We start from the raw sequence: 17,096 nt of genomic DNA on the forward strand, positions 1-17,096 counted from the left end.
TATATATATATACTTTTTATAATTTTTCCAGACTTTAACAGAGTGAACATCTTTGCCGGCGATTGTATTGTCTCTGACAATCTTAAAATAAGATGGAAGTGTTTAAATTGTATATGACGCACAATTTTAAAAAATGTTGTAAGAGCTAATCATTAAAGTAAGCTATGCAATTAATAAACAAATTAACAAAAGATAACTAAAAAAAATTAAGCTAACAATTAATAATTAGCAAAAAAACTAGTTAACAGGAAATCACAAAAAATAACAGTTAATGTAAAAAAAAACTAACAGTTAATAACTAGAGAAAACCAGCTAACAATTAATAACTAGCAAAAAAATAAATAACTGTTACTAACTAATAAAAAATTGATCGAAAGAAATAATTAATGCCTTAATAAATGTGCTTTTGTAGTACATATTATTTTATTTCACATTCAAAATTATTATCACAAACTATTTAACACAGTGTAAAATAGGTAATTAAACAACTTTTAATCAAATTTTTTTCATTGTGTGCCGTCAAATTTCGAAATCGTTAAAAGTGTGCCGCAACAAAAAAAAGGTTGAGAATCACTGTTCTACTGTATTAAAAATATATTCATCACTATTCAAAATAATCAATATATATAAAATATTTTTGACCCCTTCTTCCCTTTTGTCACTAAGGATTATACTTACTCACTTGTTGCATGTAAAGCTATATTATATAAATATACGATAGTAACTCAGAAACATACACAATGTCAAAATCATAATTCAAATTTTATTTCCAAAGACATTAATGTGCATCGAAGCACAGTGGCGTGTTGTTGATAGTTTAGGCCTCAGTGCAGATAAGTTTGGTTCGCTATTTTGATTTTCTAATGTTCTTTTGCTTTTAAACTAGCTTTATTTATTAATTGTTACACTTCTAAGAATTATTTTCAGTCCAGATTATTATCCGTTTACTAAAGACCCATATCTTAGTTCAATAATAACTTCTCTATTACATTTCGATAACTTATGTTTTCGGGGTAACACAGAGTACTACCCGGTTTTGCCACCACTCCCTTGTTGTGAGTTTATGATGGGCCCACGAAAGCTACAGTGCAACGGAGGAAGAAGCTAACTAAGCCAAGAAAAAAAAAAGATATTCCCGTCCCCTTCCTCAAAGCACAAGAAGCCTTATTTTCATATCTTGTAGAATTTTTGAGGAACCATATATTTTTTATATAGATCTTTAAAAAAAAAAAGAAAAAAGATCAATAAACACTATATTTTTTGTAAGGAAATTTAGTAGGACCCTCAGCAGTCTCGGGCCCCGAAACAATTGTCCCTTCCCCCCCTCTTCTAGTATGGCCTTGTCTACATCTCATGTAAATAACATGCATAATTTTCTTAAATTTTTATATGAAATAAAAACACCTGTAACTTTTTCACTGAAATTCTAGTGTTTCAAATTTCTCGTAGTATTAACACGTGTATTCCGCGTGATTTGAAATAATGAAAAAACTAAATTTATAAAAAAAAAAGCACAGTACAGCATTTCTATGACATCTATGTAGCACATCTATGACTTTTCATGAATGATATATTATGTGCAACTAAACAATGAGTATCTTAATTAAATCCGACAGTTTATAAATCGAGCAGTTTTGCTCCAACAGGCCTTTGAGTCTTAGCTATCCAGTCTTACCCCACTGTCCCTTACATCAGTGTTCCCCAACCCCCGGTCTGTGGATCAAATGGTACCGGGCTGCCCATTTCATTGAAACTGTATTTAAATTCCTAGGTTTACACCCCAAATTAAAAATAAATCCCAAATTAAAAATAGTTCCATTAAAATTTTATTCATTTAAAAAAAGGGCCTCCCGAAGGCAGTGACCTAAATTTTTTAATGTTTTAAAAAGTAAAAAAAAAAAAAAAAAAAAAAAAAAAAAAAAAAAAAAAAAAAAAAAANAAAAAAAAAAAAAAAAAAAAAAAAAAAAAGAAAAGAAAGTAAGAAAGAAGACAACTGCAACTATTTTCTCTTTCAATCAGTTTTAATAATAAAAAAATTAATCATCATAACTGTAATTATCATAAATAAATCACGAAAGCGCGGCGCGAAATTTACATTGGAACTAATGAAGAACTTCGTCTTCTCTCTCGATCGTGACTCACTGATTAAGTAAGTTAAAATGTTAGTAAGTTAAAATGTTAAATCACTTCATATTTATTTTTTGGTGTAACTGTATTTTATTTAGAAGGTATGTTTAAATACAATTAAATTAAAATTAATAAATCAAAATAATCTAAAATATAAACGATCAACGCCCCCCCCATCCAAGTTTATTTGTGAAAATTAAATAAGAAGAATTCAAAGCGTAATTAGAATTTTCCATCATGTTGATGGCTGAGGAAAAACGTCTTTTACGAGACACAAAAAATCTGCTTTAAAAAAAAAAAAATCAAAAACGTTTAAAATTACTACTTATTCGTATAAAACAATATTTTCTTTTCTTTCATAACCCACGTATCACTAAGATTAATATCTTACTCAAACAACTTCGTAATTCAGAAAGAAGCTAATTGCTGACTCTCGAAGAGACTTGAGATGAAAAGAAGTGTTTAATTTCCATTTATACCATCCATCGACCCGCTGATGGCTTGAAGAGGATGGCGTTGGAAAAATGATTCTAAATTTATCTAACACCCACTCTTCCAGTCCAGATCGATACTTGCATACATTCCTCTGGAAACACAGTTAAGGAATTCCAAAAGGTCAGCTGATGGACCTCCCGCGTCGTCTTCTCTTGGGACAAAGAATCTTTTTGTTCTCTCAAAGTGCTCTCCCGTCTCTAATAAGATTCTCGTCTTCGGTTGACAGTTTTAGTTGACCTGTGCGCGAGATTAGTTTTGTTTGTTTATTCAGAGTGGTTTATTTATAGCAAAACTGGAATTCGGATTTATAATTTATCCGTATTCTTGAATGTCATTGTTTAGTTGTTGTACAGTACGAACCGCCCTGAATAACTTTTGATCTAATGATCGGATCTTCACGTTCGACTCGATCTTAATAATCCGAGGGGGTTATGTCGAATATGCTAATTAATTAGGGCAAACGATATTTTATGTTACGAAATCAGATACAAAAACGTACTTTTTCTGAATAAACATATCTTTTTCTTTGTTGGATTTCTGACTCGTAGGGTTAGCCGCAATCTAGGAAATATGGTCTACGTAGTTTCGTTGGAGAGCGATCCAAAGCTTGGACCCCTTAATGTTATAAGTTTTCTTTTCGCTTATTTCGTAAAATCTCGAGAACTTTTTAAGTGAATAACATTTTGCTCACAGTTATTATTTTCTTTTATCCAAAGTTAATTTCATGCGAAAAATAACTTTTTGTAAATATTGTATTGTTGAGTTATTTTTGTTATTTTATTTAATAATAGTCGGAAAATATTTGAATTATAAGGTATACAATATTTTGATATTTTAAAGAAGGTAATTTTACATCGCAAAAGAATAAAATCTGAACGAAATCGGTTGAAATGTTCCTGATAAATTAAATTTTAAAAAAGTTATGTACTTAAATAATTTCAAGTTAACCCCTTGAACCGTTAAGATTGAGTCCTATAAAGTGAAGATCCTATCATTAGATCAAAAGTTATTCAATGTGGACTTCTTATTTTTTTGCACATTGTATACAAAAATCTTCTATCTATATTAAGATTTTCATAATCCGTTGAGAGTTAGTTGATTTATGCACTTGCATGAGAGAACAGTCAATTTGTTATTTATTTATTTCAAAACTAGAATTTTTAAGTACTATTTATCCGCATTCTTAAATATTTTAGTATATTTGATATATTTAAAAATAATTCGAGTAGTTTTTCAGTTATTCAGTGATATTGTTGAATTTTNCATTTGTTATTAAACTGAATTTCAAAACTAGAATTTTTAAATACTATTTATCCACATTCTTAAATATTTTAGTATATTTGATATATTTAAAAATAATTCGAGTAGTTTTTCAGTTATTCAGTGATATTGTTGAATTTTCAGGAATTTTTTTATTTTTTAAAAATCGATTTTTCTTTGAAATCATTTGTCAATAATGCTTTTAATAGAAAATAAGGGTTTGTTTTAAATTACTCTTAAACGCTTCTGATTCTATTGAAATATAGTTTGATTATTCTGCAAAATTATTTATTGATAGTGCTTCGTTGGAAAATGAGTGTTTATTTAAATCATTCTTAAATGTTTTAAAAAACAATACCTTTTACTTCAAAATCCTTTATTGAGGATAATTTTTTAATTTTAAAAACTTCTCTCTTTATTTTAATGAAGTAATCATTATATTAATGCGTGTTATATTAAGGTTGCTGAAAGTTAAATTCTTTTTAAATTTTGAAGTCGCGTTTGAAGAAATGTATGTAAAACACGTTGAATTACAAATCTCAATTTTATTTTTAAATGTGAGACTAGGTAACTAATCTCAGAAGAAATAATTTGATTTCAGAGGTTCTTTACAAATGTAATTAGCTCAGAACACAATGAAAATTGAAAACTAGGCTAGCTACAAGCGTGGAATGAGAACAATGGTTTAACATTAAATTTATTGATTCAAAAAAAATGTTATCACACATTTTAAATAAACAGGCTTTCAAATTCAAATTTATAGGTAGGAAATCATTCGGTAAACTAATAAAAAAAATCCCAGAATTTCATAACTCGATGAGTAAGACGCGTAGTAACCTCTTGGTAAAGTATTTTATATATTTTTTAAAGTTCATCTCAAAAGCAAATACATAATTAAAAAAAAATAATGGAAGGTGACTACTCGAAATGTAAGACTCGCTGTAACCTCCAGGTGAGGCATTCTTCATATTTTTAGAAATTTATATCAAAAACAAATTCATACTAATAAACAAATCATAGAAGGTGGCTTCTCGAAATGTAAGACTCGCTGCAACCTCCTGGTGAGGCATTTTACATATTTTTAGAAATTTATATCAAAAACAAATTTATACTAATAAACAAATCATAGAAGGTGACTACTCGAAATGTAAGACTCGTTGTAACCTCTTGGTGAGGCATTCTTCATATTTTTCAAAATTTATTTCAAAAACAAATACATAATTTAAAAAAATGACTTTGTACTTGGTGAACACAATAGAAAGAAAAATCGATCATAGCAGCCCGGATATTCAACTAGCTTAAGGAAGGACTCTTTTAGATAACTGTTAGATGAGTACGCTCATTTTTGTCATTAGAAATTTTTTATTAATAAAGAAATTTATAATATAAAATTCATTTTTGAATGAAAAGAAATCATTTCAAAACACTCCGTTTTTTCGAAAATAAATTTTGTTGATAGTATTAAGAAAAGAATTCACAATTTTAAAAGCTATTAAAATAATAATACTATAAAATAATAATTATGTAATATATTATTTTCCTGGACTTTGGCAAAACTTTTGGGGTACAGAGAGAGCAATTTTAGACTTTTTGTCGTGCTCTCTCGATAGAAAAGGTTTTGCTTTTATGACTTCCGGAGCTGGTAGCCCCTGAAGACGTCAGCTTCGGTCGTCATATTTATCCAATTTTTTTCATATTTCAATGTTTCTTTTGTTGATAGTATGTAATTAATTAGCATTACATTGTTAATTGTGTGGAATTACTCTGCATGCTTCATTAAATTGTATGTTTGATTAAATTTTTACTCAAATATTCTGTTTCCACTTCCCCAAAAGAATTTAAGGCATACAGCCACAATTTCTTCGTCAGCAAAGTTACCTAGCGAAGAAAATTTCAGCGATGAAATATATATTATATTCCTTTGATCTTTAAACAACAATAATTTATTTTCAAATTTTAAAATGACTCTTCAAGGAAATTTAACAGATCCCACATTGGTATTTGATATGTTTTGTCTAGACAAGTTGCAACATTCGATCCTCTCTGAATTTCATTTGCCGCCAAATATTTTGAAAACACTTATATAAGCCTTTAAACAATCAGTCTCAAAGGACAGCAAATTTGAAAATCCTATTATTCAGTAACTTAAATTACTTAGGTGAAATTCTAGCATATCATGACTATTAGTAATATTTCTTGAATACTACAGCTACGGTAAAAGAAAAAAAATTCATATTTAAGGAATTTTGAAATAAAGAAACGCGAAGTAAATGATTGTCACAACAATACTTAGCAGTTAATAATTAAGTTTCCTTGTAAACTCTATCCTAAACAGTTGGAAATAAAGAAAAAAGTATGTATACAATAGGGAGGGGGGAAAAAGCTAGTCCATGTGGAATTTTTTTTATAGATTCAAGTTACTTTTTATCTGCCCTTATTGTTTTTCTTTAGTCAGACTTACAGTTAAACTTTACATTATTATATATTTCAAACTCTTTAAAAATATTATTACAACAACAAAAAAAGAGCGAGAAACGAAACTACATTTTTATATATTTCAAACTCTTTAAAAATATTATAACAACAGCGAAAAAAAAAGAAAGAAAAAAAAAAGAACGAGAAACGAAACGAGAGATAATTGATCATCATAAGATAGCCGCGTGCATGTAATATCACATAGATAAGTTTAATTAAACTTATTTGAAGTAGATGGAATGCGAATGTTATGTTTACGGTATAAGTATTTATATAAAAATATAAGAAGCGGGAAAGATGAGAAAGTAATGTTTTCAAAGAGTACAACGGTTACTCTAAAATAGTTGACAGCATCGAATTAAATGTCTGCATTTAATTCAATTAGGAACTCGAGAAGAACTGATGTTGAACTATGTGAATTATATCGGATTTAACTGGATACCTGTATGGGACGTCACGCGCGTGAGTCGAACCTGATTGGCTTCTGAATCGACAAATGCCACGATTTAACTGCGATGACGTCACTTGCATGTATCCAATTCCGACAGCCATTTAATGAAGCTATCGGATAGGAAACATCGAAATCACGCATACAACGAAAGCACGCATCGTAGTCAGAATTCGAACATTTCATCTTAGTTTTTTAAGTGTCTCAGACATTTCCATTGTAACCAAACAAATATTCAACATTTATAAAAATTTATCTCATTAATTAGTTTGTTTAACGGGATTTTTCGCAATGTCCGCCTTCAATACATATTTTTAGAAACCTTGTCAAATATGAAGTTTGTTCATTAGCTCATAACATTTAAACGAAGAAAAAAAATAAAACCCTTTCAATATCTGTGGAATTATTAGTAAAGAGGGAGGGGCACAAATAATTTCAAAACCAGTTTGATTGTCTGATGCAATTAGGTGTTTCAAATAATAGAATTTTAGCTCTTTTCTGTTTCGTTTTCTGTTTTTTGACTTTTTAATCATGCTCATATTTTGTAGTGATTAGGTAAGTTTTGATAACGTTTTGTTTTTTTACCTCGCTTAAGTGTTAATCTGTTGTTTTTAATACGTATATTTTCTTGAGCTAATTTCCTAAAAAACATATGATAGAGGCAATCATTATAAAGCGCTCTGTAATTATTGTTTAAAACTTTTCTTTTTTTTTTTTACGAAACGACTGGCGTTATTTTCACATTTCTGAAAATTTTACATTACTTGCGAAAATTCAGAATTGTTTTTTTCATTTTTTTAAAAATATTTATGACCATTAAAAAGGGAAATTCAAATATGCGTTTATTCATCATTTCAAAATCAAATTTAAATATTGCAGAGTATGTAACATTTAATGAGTTTTGAGGGTTTGTGTAACTGTTCTTTTTTTCCGTCTTTGAAGAATGTGTGGTTTTAATCAGTTTCAATTGACGTCATTGGATTTAAAATTGTGAAATATTTCTGAGATTCGTATTTTGATTTTACGCAAAAAAATCTTTCTATATCCTGCTTTATCTTCTTTGAAATGTACGCATTCTTTGCTTTCAGTATTTTTTTTTTCCCGATGAGAGTATTCTATTTACTGAATAACAATTCCAACTTCCTTATTCGAGGTTTAAAATTTTGTTGGAAATGAAATATTTTATCTCAAAGCGTTTGATTAAACAATATGCTATTTTGTATGAAGATTTCTATTAATCAGTCATAATTTAGCATTTGTTATTAAACTGATAAAAATAAATTTCTTTGATAATGCGTGTTTGTAATTTGTGTGACCATAACCAGGAGTCTGTCCAGGCATTTTGTAAAAGGTCCTGTTTTTGTGAAATTGTGAAAAAAATTCCTCGTAATTTGTGAATATAAAATAAACGTTAAGTCACATTCTTTCTACCAGGGTCCTGCTTTTGTGAATTTGTGCAAATAGGGTCGTGTTATTGCAATAAAACTTTTTCAAGGAGTTTTTAAATTGTAAAAGATACAAGATTATTCCCACTGTAAAATTATAATAAAAAAATTAAATTTTCAAAAATAAACAGCAATTGAGAGATGCAAGATACAAATATTTGGTATTTAGCCTATAATGCTCAACACAGAATATTCATTTCGGATGAATAAAGGAAGAAGCGTCTGCCAAAGACAAAACTTAGCTCGTTTACATCCGTCTTTCTTTTTTTCTCCCCTGGGAAGGGTTTATTCGATTAACAAAACAATAATGAAGATATAGAAATATGTGAAGGGTCCGATTAAAAGATAAATTATTTTGTGAAGGGTCCGTTTTTATGGACCAAAATTTCTTCTACACAGACCCCAGATAACTAATAAGTTTATTGCGTTTCTTTATCATTTTTTTAACATTTTAAATAAAAAATTAAACAAAACTCTATTTTTTTCACCTTTATTTTTCCATTGACGCATTCGACTAGCAAATCTTAAAAATAGGAGCCTGTTTTTTTTTCTATCCTCATCCGATTGACACCTGTTCAGGTTTTAGTAGAACAGATATGCTGACCACTCTTTCAGGGGCACTATATTCAGTGGACCAACGTTGCCCACAGTAAAGACAGAGAGAGAGAGAGAAAGAACATCCATGCCTTGTTCAGGATTCGAACCCAGGACCTTTCTGATGTGAGGTCAGCTCCCTGACCATTATACAGCCGGTTATCGCGTCTGTTTTTGAAAGCTTGAAACATGTTGACAGTTATTTCCAATTTGTATATTTTTGAAACAAATGAAATTTTTAATCAAATAACATCTTATCGCTTCAGTTTTTTGGGATTGATTATTCATTTAATTAATCAGCATGTTAATTTTGCACAAATTTCCAATTCACTTTTTTCCTGATTATGCATTCAAAGTTCCCATTACCTACTTTAAAAACTTACATTTGGCAATCAGTTATACTCGAACAAAATTTTAAAATTGAGCTTATGTAAAATGCATGCTCATAATATAAAGTTTTACGACATTAATATTGTTATTCAAATTGCAAACAATTGCATAAAAATATCTGCTTAACCTTACCTCGGAAGTGGTGAAATTAATAAATACAAAGCATTTTGAAATAACACCAATGAAGCAAGTTATGTCAATTGATTTCATATAAGAAAAGAGGAAGGAAGTACAATCTAGATTTATTAGAGCATTATAGATTTCTTCTTTCTCATTTCTTATTTCAAAAAAAGAATTGTTTAATATTTGAAAAATGCTTTCACAAGGAGAAATAATGCCTTATATTATGCTGGCCTCGATTTTTTTTAAACCTTTCACTCTTATTATAGATAAACTAATTAAATAAATACAGAGTGATAAAAAAATGCCCCAAAAGTAAAATAAAACGAATAAAAAAATGGCTGAATGATAAATTACATCAATGTTTCAAAAAAGAAAAAATTTGAAAAAATCTTCTTTCAAAGGATTTTCAAAATTTCATAAAATAATTTTTTCAATGTAAATTTTGTTACATGCAAAGAGTTGCCTTTTTAAATTTTGTCCAAAAATTGTTGCAATGAGATTACTTTAGCAAAAAGCAATTCGGTTTGTGTTTTTCTGACGGAAGCATAGGAGAGATCAGCAAAATAATTTATTATTGCTTAAAAGGAAGAAGGGGAAGTTCAAAAGGGCTAGAAACAAGCTTATGTAATATGATGCAATTCTCACTTCATATTTAATAAAGTTGAGTTCATAACTTTGTAGCATAAAAGAAGTTGAACACCTTTTCTATCTGAGAGGGACCTTTAAATACAAATCCTAAACTCTTTTAATTGAAAAATAACTATGTTTTCATGCAGCTGCCTACGCCTATATAAATTTAAGCAGTGTAAAATGCAAGCCATGAAGAATATTTTTTCTGTGTTAAAAATAAATTGGACGCGTCAAGTGTTTATGCGCAGAAAAAAAAATCTATAACTTTTTAATCCATAGTGCAAAGCCGTGGTGGTTCAGGGGATAAATCGTTCGCCTTATAATGAGATGAACCGGGTTCGAAACCCAGTGATGGTTAGTCACTACGAATTCCGCACCCGGCTCGCACCGACCACAGTGCTGACGCAAAATATCCTCAGTGGTAGATGGATCATGGGTTAGTCCTCTTGCAATCGGGTTCGTGGGAGGTTTTCGTGGTTTTCCTGTAAAGCAAATGCGTGTGAGTTCCATCAAAAAATCCTCCACGAAGACAAATTTCTCCAAGTACTCGATCCAGGAGTTCCAATTCTCTTCTGGATTGGGTTCAAAATTACAAGACTACGGAGTTGAGCACTAGTAGTCAAAAAACCCAAAATTGGGTCGGCTGTTCAAAGACGATTATAAAATGAAAATAAAATACATAATGCATAAATACAATGCAATTACTAATATTATAATTTCGCAATGAAATTTAAAAAAAAACTGATAGAGATTTTATCTAGATTAATGAAAGAGCAGATTTTATCTCTATTTTCTTATGAGCAAATTTACACTTTGAAAATTGGAGTAATATCTTAAGATTTTTAGAAGAAAACCGTCTTCAGTCCGAGGCATCCCCCAAATGGCAAATACAGGTCAAGGTCTCCAAAAAAGAAACATCATCGACTAACCTCACATTCTCTTATCTTACTATCGTTTATGGCTGTTACGGAATCCATGACGTCTTTTAGGGTGACGTCATATGAGATCATTCTTTTGATTGGATAACAGCAAAAAAGACGAGCCTCCGATGGAGCAGCGGTTTTTTCGTACGTGTACTTATTTTACTTTTTAATTTTTCATTTGCTCTGAGCTGGCATCTTGACAGGAGCACTTTACGTTAGTGTTAAAACGCATCAAGTGCTGGTTAGAGGCATTTAAAAATCTGAAAACAAATGAGTGCTTTTGAAAATGTTGCCATTTTTCTAAAAGATTTAAGTGCAATTTTATCTCAAAAAATTTGTAAAGTAATTTTTGTATTAAAATAAATTATACTATATTACTGAAAATGTCGGTCTTATTTTGATTAACTAACATTTAATATTTATTTAAATTTAATGCATATTCATTTTATATTTGGTCTTATTATATGTGTTTTATTAATATATTTTATGAAGAGAAAAAAGTAGTAAGAATTATCAATTAAATTTCCAATTGCTATAATAATGATGATTTTGTTGTATCTTGCATATTGGGCAAATGAAATGGTTATTCTAATTGATAATTATCTACATTTGTTCATGTGACAAAAAAAAATTGTGTTTTATAAATATTTAAGTTTTGAGAATAAAATTTGTTTTTAAAGATTTTATTGGCTATATCTAATATTACATTGGCTATAATTTAAAAAAAAATAAAGAATAATCTTGCTTTATTTAAACATTTTAGATTATCAGCAAAATTAAATTGTAAGGCTGGTATAGTCTGGTCGGTAAGGCACTGGGCCCATGTTCAAAAGTTCGTGGGTTCGATCCCCGCCGGCCGAAGTGTCGTAAATGGTGACTGATGTACGTTAAATCGGTCGAGTCACTAAGTCCTCCATGTTCTCATAACAAATCAATAGCTGTGGGAGTACTGATCCAGGAGTTCCCTTGTCTTCTGGATTGGTTTAAAATTACAAGGCTACGGAATTGAACATTAATAGTCGTAAACCCAAAAATTGGGTCGGCTGTTCAACGACGGTTATAAAATAGAATTAAATTAAATTGTAGAAATTTCATTACTGAAATAAACTTTAAATGTGATTTAAAGTTTACCTAGAGTTACTTATAAACAAAGAGAAATCGCTGCAAAACATAGTTATGGAATATAAAATAAAAGCAACAGCATTTTTTGACAAAACATCTCCTGACTCTGCATAATTAAAGAACAATTTTTAATTATACATTCCAATATTCGTTTTGCTTAGCTAACATTTTCCGTTAAAAATCAATTCTAACTTATAAAATGCTTGTACACTTTTCATAGTTACCGTCGAAACAAAACGTGTATGGATTATAAAGCATATAAATAATGGTTGGTTTAAAGAATATCTGTTTTTATACCTTTAATATTTCTTGTCAAGTTTATCATGCTTATGTTAATATAGGAGACGATAAATTTAAAGTATAATAAGATATTATATTTTTGCCACTACTTGTATTCGGAATGATTTTCTTTTTAGATTTCATACTAAACAGTTGCTGTCTTAATAAATAGTTGAATGATAATCAAATGCCTTATGAAATGCAAATGTTTCTGTCAAGAAATATTTTATTCTTTGACAGTATTCTATTTTAACTAGTGAAATACTATATTTCTTGGCAGTACATTCTATCTCTAGGGAAATAGTCTTTTTGTTATCAGTATATAAGTATCATATAAAAGATACGATTTATGTACACTAACAGGGGTCTGTTTAGAAGAAATTTGGGTCCATAAAAACGGACCCTTCACAAAATATTTTAACTTAAAAGCGGACCCTTCACAAAATAATTTATCTTTTAATCGGACCCTTCACAAATTTGTTTATCTTCATTATTGTTTTGTTAATTGAATAAACCCTTCCCAGGAAGAAAGACAGAACTAAGTTTTGTCTTCGGCAGACGCTTCTTCCTTTATTCGTCCGAAATGAATATTCTGTGCTGAGCAGTATAGGCTAAATACCAAATATTTGTATGTTTGCATCTCTAATTTAGTAGCAGCAATTGCTGTTTATTTTTTAAAATTTAATTTTTTTAATTATAATTTTACAGTGTTGAGCATACTCTTGTATGCCTTTACAATTTGAAAACTTTTTGAAAAAGTTTTTTACAATAACAGGACCTTATTTGCACAAATTCACAAAAGCAGGACCCTGGTTGAAGGAATGTGACTTAACGTTTATTTCATATTCATAAATTACGAGTAATTTTTTCACAATTTTACAAAAACGGACCTTTCACTAAATGTCTGGATAGAGCCCTGACTAATATGTATAGTACAAATACACTAATACAGTGTTCTAACCAATATAGTAAAACATTCTATATCTAAGGCAAGACATATTTTACTTCTTGCATTTCATTTATTTAACATTAATTGTTATTTTCAAGGTTCGCAATGTTGCTTCTAAATTATCAGAGGCTGCGAAAATAACTGATTTTTTTTCTCCTCCCAAACCTCAAATTATGCAAATATTTGCAGAATTTATTCTTCCGTCTTTCAATGAATTTCGCGATGACTGTTGTCCTTCAAGAGAAATGAGAAAGGCTTAATGGCTTCATTGTGTGCGAATAAAAGATTTTTTTCTCGAATTTTAGAGAGATCATTTAACCCTTTCTTTCCAGGGACAGAAGTATGCCTATATTTGCTCGTTCTTTGTCTCTCTCGCTCAACGTAGGCACGCGTGTGCGTCAAACGATAATAACTTAATAGACAAATCAACTTCAGTGTAGCAGTACTACTTAAATGGGTGTTATAAACGCTTCTTCTTTCTTGTAGTGTAGTATTTTTTGTTCTTTATCTCATGTTTCCATATAAGTGGAAGAAGCTGTGTTTAGATGACCTTGAAACTTCTTGAAAAGTTGACAGTTTGACATTAAATAAATATGACTTTCTATTCACTCAAAATAATCGTTCACACAATATCAAGTATCTGTATTTTTTATTTTATTTTTTTGAAAATATAAAAATGACTTTCTATTTACTCTAAATAATCATTCGCAAAATATCAATCAATTGTAATTAGACTTAGAAAAAAACAAAAACAAATAGCAATAAAAATGACTTTTTACTAACTCAAAACAATCGCCCACGAAATATCAATCATGTGCATGTGTAAAATATCGACTTTTCAAAATAAATTAATAAAAATAAAAATGACTTTCTACTTACTCAAAATAATCATTCACAAAATATCAATCAATTTTAATTCGACTTAAAAACAAACAAACAAATAGCAATAAAAATGACTTTTTACTAGTTCAAAATAATCACCCACAAAATATCAAACCTGTGTAAAACATCGACTTTTCAAAATAGATGAATAAAAATAAAAATGACTACTTACTCAAAATAATCATTCATTCAAAATATCAAGCTTCTGTTATTTGATTTTTCGAAAAATAAAAAATGACTTTCTACTTACTCAAAATAATCATTCATTCAAAATATCAAGCTTCTGTTAATTGATTTTTCGAAAAATAAAAATGACTTTCTACTTTCAAAATTATCATTCATTCAAAATATCAAGCTTCTGTTATTTGATTTTTCGAAAAATAAAAAATGACTTTCTACTTACTCAAAATAATCACTCAGAAAATATCAATCGATTGTATATTAGACTTTTCAAAGAAATAAAAATAATAAAAAAAATAATTTTCTATAAATTCAAAATAATTACCCACAAAATATCCAAGCATGTGTAATTCAACTTTTCAATAAATAAACGAAAATATATATAAAATAATTTATATAAAATAATCACTTAAACAACATATGACTTAAAATATGACTTTTTCTAGAAGCAAATATTACTTTCTATAAAGTATTTTCTAGTGAAATACATGTTTGAAGAATACATGAAATACATGCTGTAAGAAACAGTTAGCTCGAAAGCAATTTATTTTATTTTATTAAATTTTAAAAATGCATTTGATGGAATAAAAGCTTATTATTTCTCATATTTAAGGACTAATATTTAATCCAACAAAATCGACGTGCTTATTATTTTAAAAACTAAAGAACTAGGAAACTAAATAGCTCTGCAAACGTTCTAAAGCAAATTGTATTTGCTTTAGAAATTAATAAATATGAATAAGCCCTCTCATTTAGAAAATATCCGATGAGATCTTACAATACACCTTAATGAAAATTATAGTTTTTTTAAATATTTAATGTTTAAAAATCTATAGTTTCTATTAAAATGCATTGGTTTTTCATCGAAATAAGAGGGATTATTCGTATTTTTTGATTTAATACAAATTTCTATCTGATCATTAATAGTTACAAACGCAAATATAATTTATTTATCATGTTTTTTTAATTATTTCTTGTAAGATTTATGAGGATTTGTGAGCTGTTCTTTAGATAGTTTTTTTTTTTTTTGATCATGGATTATTTTTAAAATCTGTTGCTGAGTTTTATTTAAACAATCGTTATAGGAAGAGTATTGTCATCAAGGAAAGTAAACTTGCCAAATTGATGCTCAGTTTTTTCATTACTGCTAAGATATGTAGTTTCAAATCATTTTCAATCATTCTTACTTTTTTCTTTCAATTCTTTTTCTTTCTATTCTTTTTTTTTAATTCAATTCTTTTTTCATTCTATTCTTTTTTCCTTCGATTTTTTTTCTTTCTATTCTTTCTATTTTTTTAAACCTTTTTTTTTAAATTTTTTTCTCTTTCTATTTATTTTTTTTTCATTCTATTCCTCTGTCTTTCTATTCTTTTTTCCTCTCCATTCTTTTTTTCTTATTATTACTTTTATCTTTCTATTTTTTTCTTTCAATTCTTTTTTTCCTTCCGTTCCTTTTTTTTCTTTCTATTCTTTCGCTCTCTATTCTTTTTCATTCCTACTTTTTTCCAATTCTGAACTCCGACCGAAAAATTTCATTCGCTTCAAATCTATGGTTGAATTCCATGCCAACTGAAACCAGTAGTAGAATTTCAAGAGTAGCAGAGGGGAAATCACATAGTTATTTTATCCTAAAAAATTTATTAAATATATGTGAAAACAAAAAAATTTGTAATAATATGCTACTTTCAGGTGCAATGTTTAATTAAATGGCACGATATTTCCCTGTAACTATTTGTCAAATTTGCAAAATGTCCCCTCTGTTACATTGCATTTTTTGAAGTTAATAAAAATGTGTAACAATTTAAAAAGTCTTATAATAATTTATTTTACCTTGAAATGTGTTAATTAAAAAAAAATTAAAAATAATGTTTTGGATGTTCCAAATCACAGAATATAGCGGAAATAACAGTGCATGTCAAAAATGTGGGATTTTCTTTGTCTCCTCTGTTACGGACGCTTTTAATTACCTGGCATTTAAATTATGAGGCTCTTTTATTATTTTATGCAATTAAATTAAACATAACACCTTAAAGTAGCATATTATTGCACAATTTTTTACTTTCACATATATTTAGTACATTTTTTAGGATAAAATACCTGTGTGATTTCCCCTCTGTTACGCTTGGAATTCTATTATACAGAATGGAAATAGCAGTTGACATATTTCAGCCCTCAAAAATTGGATCGCATTTTTAAGGCTTGGCCAGATGTGAGTCAAGCACGTCTCAAAATTTTTAATATTTTTACCATTACGAGTTTATCTTAATTTAAATGAAAAAGTGATGAAAAATTACCTCTTTAAATACAAAAAGTTTCCACTCCTAATTCGTGTTAGAAATATAAACGTTTTTGTTTGTTTTTTCAGGCTACAGGATTTATGGAGGAGTCCGTCCAGTATGGTTTAATTGAAGATGTGTATATATTTGTATCATGTGAAGCAACTCAAAAGTATTGCGTGTGTATAGACCTTCCTGAAGGATCTTTACTACTTCAGGTGAGTAATAACTCCTTTTAAAAATACATGGTGTTCCGTAATCACCGCACCAAATATATATTTTAGATTTCTTGTTAAAAATAAAGTCAAATAAATGTACAGTGAGCAGAACAAAAAACGGACCATGGTGTATAAATTCTGATGCAATAATCGGATCTGCACGTTCTAGGACTCCATCTTAATGGCTCAAGACGGTGGACTCAATTATGCTAACTAATTAATGCAGACGATGTCTTAAATTTCAAAATCAGACACAAAAGCGTACTTTCTCTGAATAAAA

General features: G+C 28.8%; 1 protein-coding gene across 1 annotated transcript in view; it reads left to right on the forward strand.

The window, feature by feature from the left end:
* Nucleotides 1-17,096, forward strand: part of LOC107438776 (C-Maf-inducing protein) — a 135,804-nt gene that overhangs the window by 28,646 nt on the left and 90,062 nt on the right. Inside the window, exon 2 of the mRNA XM_043047724.2 lies at nt 16,688-16,816. Within this exon, the coding sequence (XP_042903658.1) occupies nt 16,688-16,816 (129 nt within the window). The remainder of the gene's footprint in view (nt 1-16,687; nt 16,817-17,096) is intronic.

The sequence above is a fragment of the Parasteatoda tepidariorum genome, chromosome 4, assembly GCF_043381705.1.
Source record: "Parasteatoda tepidariorum isolate YZ-2023 chromosome 4, CAS_Ptep_4.0, whole genome shotgun sequence".
NCBI lineage: Eukaryota > Metazoa > Arthropoda > Arachnida > Araneae > Theridiidae > Parasteatoda > Parasteatoda tepidariorum.